General features: G+C 47.0%; 1 protein-coding gene across 1 annotated transcript in view; it reads left to right on the top strand.

Moving 5' to 3' along the window:
• The window catches only part of TRPM8 (transient receptor potential cation channel subfamily M member 8), a 37,174-nt gene that overhangs the window by 1,811 nt on the left and 28,914 nt on the right, over window positions 1–6,449 (top strand). The window contains exons 2-4 of the mRNA XM_008640713.2: window positions 1,874–2,042; window positions 3,126–3,199; window positions 5,233–5,389. Coding sequence (XP_008638935.1) covers window positions 1,926–2,042; window positions 3,126–3,199; window positions 5,233–5,389 — 348 coding nt within the window. The 5' untranslated portion in view covers window positions 1,874–1,925. The remainder of the gene's footprint in view (window positions 1–1,873; window positions 2,043–3,125; window positions 3,200–5,232; window positions 5,390–6,449) is intronic.

Below are 6,449 nucleotides of genomic sequence, written 5' to 3'. Positions count from 1 at the left end.
GCCCGCCCCGGGGCCCCCAGCCCCTCCCCAGCTCCGTCCCCTGCCCTGGCCCCGCTCCAGCCCCTCAGGGTCCCTCTGGCCGGAGGGCCCCGAGCTGGACACGGCCCCGAGGGGCCTCAGCAGGGCCGGGCAGGGGACGGGCCCTGCCCTGGGGCTGTGGCCACACCGTGGCTGGCACAGCCCAGCGGCCATCGCCCTCTCGCCCACCTGGGCTCGTGTTCAGCCCTGTCCCCAGCACTCCCAGGGCCTTTTCCAGCTGCTCTTGCCCCAGCCTGGAGTGTTGCACGGGGTTGTTGTGCCCCAAGGACAGGAGCGGGCCCTTGGCCTTGCTGAGCCCACGGATCCCGGCTGTGCAGATCCCTGGAGCAGATCCACAGCCCAGCAGCTTGGGGTCTGCAGCTTCCCCAGGGTGCCCTCGATCCCCTCATCCACATCACTGATAAAAATAAAATATGGAGCAGGACTGGGCCCAGTACTGAGCCCTGGGGAGCAGCACTGGTGACAGGCCACCAGCTGGATGTAATTCTGTTCCCCCCTTCTCTGGGCCCAGCCTTCCAGCCGTTCACTTTCCAACCTGGTATTTTTGCCTTTTCTTGGGTTGAAATTACTCCTGTTCCGTGCAGAAGCTGGGAAGGAGGAAGAGGGCTTTTCCTGTGCTCTTCCATCACTTACCAGTGATAGAGCGACACAGATCCTGGGCATGCTGCAGAATTTGGGGGAAGTAGCTGAGGGCTTCTGCCATGCACAGTAAACAACACCGAGTCAATCATGCACCCCCTCAACACAAAATGTTTTAAAAAGGATTTTTGCAATAACGATAACACATAAATACACATGTTTTTGTGGAAACTTGGCTTTTCATACTGCTTTGGGGGCTTGCTCACATCACATTTCATCATTCTGTTTACAGCTGCTGCTTCCCCCTGCCTGTGCCATTCCTACTGTGTTGAGTGCCCCAAGGAAATGTTCACACTTGCTGGTTCTTGGCTCTCAGGAGTTCTGTGTTTACAGGGTGATGCTTCAATGTTGCTGTGCCCGGGAGGGATGTTCTGTGTGCCGTGCAGTGGCAGTGTCACCCCGCAGGCAAACCCAAAACACACAGCCAGGGAAAAGGCAGGAGAGAAAACAGTGGTGGAAGCACAAGTAGGCTCTGAGCTCCCCGTGTTAGCTGGCTGACAGCTTTTCTTTCAGGAAAAGGCCTTTTCCAGTATTATTTACAGAGTAACACGAAGGGAGTTGAAATATTTTTGTTAGAATAAATATGATTTTGTTCTGTGCTTTGCTGCAAGTGCAGTAATGCTCCTTCAAAGATAGTGATTTCAACACAGGGATCTGCTTTAGAGGGTAGTTGAAATGTTTGCTTCCACAGATCACTTCCTGGCTTTTGTATCCAATATCCTTTAAATCCACCGACTGTTCAGCTTGCACGTGTTGGCTGTGCTTGTTCCAGGAGTGGAATCAGAGATGGGTGCTGCTCCTCTAGGCTCCTGGGTTCAACTGCTTTAGCACTGCAGTTTTTCCTCTGTGCCTGAAATGTTTCTTCTTAGTATCCCCTTTAATTTGTAAATACATTGGATTAAGGACTGTTCATGTATATAAGCACAGAATAGTCACATCCTGAGCTTGCTCATCAGAGACAAAAAAGTTAAGATACAGGAATGAATTGAATGGGATGGCATAAAAGGTCTGTTCCTTTCTCAAAGCATGTTGACTTGGAGCTCTTTTGGAGAGGGGAAAGAAAAAAAAGTCTCTTTGTGGTATGAAATAACAGAAAAGATTTTTTTTTTTCTGAATTTTTGTTTCACATTTTAGGACTAATACCCTTCCTAATTCTTTATGTTGGGTTCAAATAACCTCTTCCTTGCCTTCCTAGGACGCAAGGTGTCCTTGCTGTTGCCTAGTGCTCCTCCATCTCCCCCTCTGCCATGCTTTTCCAGGTTTCCATGGGCAGCATGAGACACCGAAGAAATGGCAATTTTGAGAGTTCCAGGCTCCTGTATTCCAGCATGTCTCGCAGCATAGACGTGGCTTGCAGCGATGCTGTGAGTACCTGGTACATGCTGGTGTCTCGGGAGGGGCCGCAGTGGTGGCGAATTCGGTCAAATCGGGAGCAGGATGACGGATTTGTCACTTTTCCCTTTATGGAGAAGTTTCCATAGCCAGTGACCCTCAAGCAGCAGCTGACATGGTGAAACTTCAGCGGTGTGTTGTGTTCATTTTGCACCCTGTAGTTCTTTATTGTGCTTTCTTTGTCACTTCTGGTTTGAAATCCTTTTTCATGTCAAGAGACAGATTTGTCTGCATAAAGAACCACCCCAAGCTCTTCTCGCAGCTTGATGGCCAAGGCAGACAGCATATAGTTGTGTTAAACATCCTTCCATGCCTGAAGGATTTGCTGATCCCAGCAATTGCCTGGCAGATTCCCTGCCCCTGATGGGCTTGCAGAAGACCTGATGGCCGATTTTAGGACTTCAGCAAGTGCTTCAACCTCCTTTTATTCTATTTTTTTTTTTGGTCGTGCACGGTTGTGACTTCTACTGGTTGAATGCATTCCCTTCCATTTTCCTTGTTTTGGATATAATGCTTGTTATGTTTTTCCTACTTGGAATAACTTCTTTTATCAATGGGTAAGCTAAGCTGTAGCTGCTTGTCTTCCCTTTGTGTCCCGAGTGAAGTCTTGCCCCGCAAATCCAAGCTGTGCTTGAAAGCAAACAAAAAACTCCCCAACCCTTTATCAGCAAGTGAGAATTTCTAGTTGCTTTCTTAGCTCAGGAGGCACATTAGGGATGAATTTGCATTCCCCTGGTGTGAAAGCTTCGGGGAGTTTCAAGGTTAATTCAAGAGTTAATGGTTAAACAAGCTGGAGAGACTTCCCTTCTGCTGAGCTCCCTTAAAAGAGGACTTGAAGTTGTTCTGGGGTCTTTGTGTGTTGAATTAAAACAGCCCCTACCCTGAAGCACGTTACTGTCTTCTCTTGTTTTATCTTTATTTTTCTTTATCATTGGGAAGACTGTTTGCTGTAGTGTTTTAAGCAGTGTCTTTGTGTTCAAACTGACTGTGCTGTTACTGAGGTCTCTTCTGTTTCGTGACTTATCAGAAATAAACTTTAAAAAATTGTTTTCCAGGATTTGGTCAACTTCATCCAAGAAAACTTTAAGAAGAGAGAATGTGTTTTTTTCACAAAGGACACCAAGTCAATGTAAGGAGATACTTTTCTCTTGTTTCTCAAGAATGGGGGGCTGGAAGATGAGGCTCTTTCTGTCTGCAAAGGCAAGGAGTAAAGTTCTGGGGTTTTTTTTGTTCAGAGCCTGGATCTAGCAGTGCAATCTCACCTTGGTCCCCTTGTTTGAGTTACTCCACAAGTAACTTGATGTGAAACTAGGGATCTGATCTTGTAGCAGCTCTGTCACAGGGTTTAATACCAATTCCCCTATTTGAAGCACAACTGTTGCAATATATAGGTGCTTTTAAGGATGCAGCTCTGGTGTTGGTGTATGACAAGGTGTGTATGTATCAGAGGTTTGCATGATTTAAATTTTCCTTTTAAACCCAAATCACAAATTTCATGCACAAGCCTTTACACAGACACTAGGTTTAGCTCAGGCTGATGGTCTCAGAAGGATGCAACTTCCTGAGGGTGCTCATCTGCCTCCTCTAAATGGCTGATACTTAACACCACTGCAGGTTGCTTGAGGCAGTCAGAGTAAAGGAGGAAAATCCATTTTCAGGCACAGGTACCTGTACAGTGCTTGTTTGAGGACCATAATATTGCTTTGGGTTTTTGGGGTTTTTTTTTTTGGTCTCAGGAGAAAAGTGATCAAACTAACACAGCTGCAGAAATCCTAATATTGAGCTCTCTGACCTCGCTCTTCTCTGAAGCTGGGAGGAAAAATGCCTCAGAGAGAGGGAGGGAAATTAGTCTCATTTCAGAAAGTCTCCCTTAGGGTCCTCCTCTGCCACCAAAAATGGGATGTCTGGCAAAGCACCAACGAAGGATGGAGCAGCTGGTTCTCATCAGCTTCTCTTCCTGCAGGCCCACTGGGAAAGGATTGCAGAACTTGCTGGGTTATTTTTGTCTAGATATTTTTAAGGTAAGCTGGCTTGATTTACAAGTTACAGCAGAGTAGGAAAAACCTCTGTAAAGGAGACAAGCAATTACCCCTCCTCCTTGTTCCTCAGAGGAAGCAGGAATATGAACTATGGAAAGCACTTCATGGATAGTGCTGCAGCTTTTCCTAGGAAAAGAATTCTCCTAACCTTCCCAACTACTCGTGCTGCACAACCCAAGTGCAGATTGTTCCTGCCCTGCTGCAGTTTGTGTTGGTGAGGAGAGCACTGGCAGTGCCTGCACACCTTGCCATGCACCAGCCGTGTGCTGGGCTGGGAACAGAGCAAACGGCCTGGAAAACCTGCTCAGAGACCTGAGGCCCTTCCTTCTTGATGTGAATGAGTGTCTTGGGTGTGCTTAGATAGCAGCCAGACCCCGAGCTGGAGGGAAAACAATTGCACGTAGCAATTAGAGGATCAGAGATTTGTTAATGTTGGAGAGGACCTTTAAAATCAGGTCAGCCCAGCACCATCACTGAACCCTGTCCTCAAGTACCACATCCACGTGGTTTTGGAACATTTCCTGGGTTGGTGACTCCACCACAACCCTGGGCAGGCTGTACCAATACCTGACAACCCTTTCCATGAAATTTTCTTTTTTCCTGCTATCCAATCTGAACCTCCCCAGCCACAACTTGAGGCCTTTTCCTCTTGTCCTGTCACTTGTTACCTGGGAGAGGAGATGCAGTGAACTCATCCTGTGTGGTTAAGAGCACAAAAAGGGAAAGAAACCCCTCATACACCTTGGGTTAGCAGCAGGTGAGGTCACTGGTGCCACGTTCTGGTTTGATTTCTTCATTTCAGTGCTGAGTTGTAGAGTGTAGCATTACACTGCTGGTGACCCTTGGTTTGGCACTTAGGTAAGGCCCATCCAGCAGTGCCAGCTCATCCCTCAGCACAGCCTGGTTCCCGAGCTGCATTCCTCTTCCCACTGCTGGGCAGAAGCAGGTTATGGGGGAGGAGGCAGGATTAGGTGCTGCTCTGCTTTGTCAGGTGGCAAATCCCAGTAGAGTCCCAGACACAACTGCTTCTACAGCTCCACCTGCTGCTTTCCTTGCTGTCAGAGCTCACTTTCCCATGCTCAGAATTCCTCAGGGGTCTCATGTCTATTCACTCTTCTTTCAGGGGCAACTTATGTAAGTGTGGATACCCTGAAAATCAGCACATAGAGGGCACTCAGGTTAACACCACTGAAAAATGGAACTACAAGAAGCACACGAGGGAGCTTCCTACCGATGCCTTTGGGGACATTCAGTTTGAAAACCTGGGAAAAAGAGGAAAGGTAAGTGGATATATTAAGGAAATTCACGAGGCCCCTGTTGGGTACCAGTGGGAACTCCTCAAAAGCAAGGAAGGCAAAAGGTATTTTATTCTAATGGCAGGCAGGAGTTGAGCTACAAGGGACACGAGCTCGTTTCTCAAGCTCTGAAGATAGGTAACAAAGGTTAATTTCTTCTCGTGTTATTTGCTGGTTAGGCTGGTGATGGGACTGAAAAGAGGTGGTTGTGTTTCCAGGCATGGCAGGAGAATGGGTGAATGAGGGTGATATTCAAGTAGTATTTTATATCCACATGGACCAGCTTGCTCAGGCCTATAGCCAGTTGAATATTGAGTATTCCCCAGGGTGCAGATGAGACAGTGACAAGTTCTGGAGGGATGTAAGATAGCTGTGGAACTTCCAAAGTTTTAGTCCATTTGTTGTTTTGTTTTCCTCGTGCTTTTGCTTGGAGTGGGGACAGCGGAGGTGTGGGAAGAAGAAAATAGCTGCTCTTGGTGTTTTTGATGATGTATACTGATGCTTGTGAGGAGTCACATGTGGCTGAGCTCATCTGCCTCCTCTAAATGGCTGATATTTAACACCAGTGCAGGTTGCTTGAGACAAGCAAAATAAATGAGGAAAATCAGAGCCTGCTATGTAAATTAATTTGGTTTGTTTTATGCAAAGTAGCAGAAGTAAGGCATTTCAGTGGGAAATGAGACTGGAAGTTTCAAATCACACTTAAACAGATCCACGTAGTTCACATATTTCTTGATATGCACAGTTTAGCTTTGTACTACTTTGTTGTAAGCTGCTGTGTGACTTCACGGGAACGAGAAGTGCTTTGCTCTCTTGTAATATTTCAGACTTCTCAAAGGTTCGATGTTCTTTCCTTAGGCTTTGTCTTCCCCACTTCCAGCTTTGGAATTCAGTTCATGTGCCCATAGTTGTTTCATGAGGACTCTCAAGGCCGCTTTGCGTATTTCAGAGCATATATGTTTGTTCAAACACTGCATATAGGTCTCCCTGTCCTTCCCATGAGCATGTTGGCTGGAATCACATCTATTCCCTGTTCTCATTCCCT

Source organism: Corvus brachyrhynchos, unplaced genomic scaffold, assembly GCF_000691975.1.
Source record: "Corvus brachyrhynchos isolate BGI_N302 unplaced genomic scaffold, ASM69197v1 scaffold79, whole genome shotgun sequence".
Taxonomy (NCBI): Eukaryota; Metazoa; Chordata; class Aves; order Passeriformes; family Corvidae; genus Corvus; species Corvus brachyrhynchos.
The sequence above is the reverse complement of the archived record's forward strand: the minus strand, read 5'-3'. Positions and strand labels throughout refer to the sequence as shown.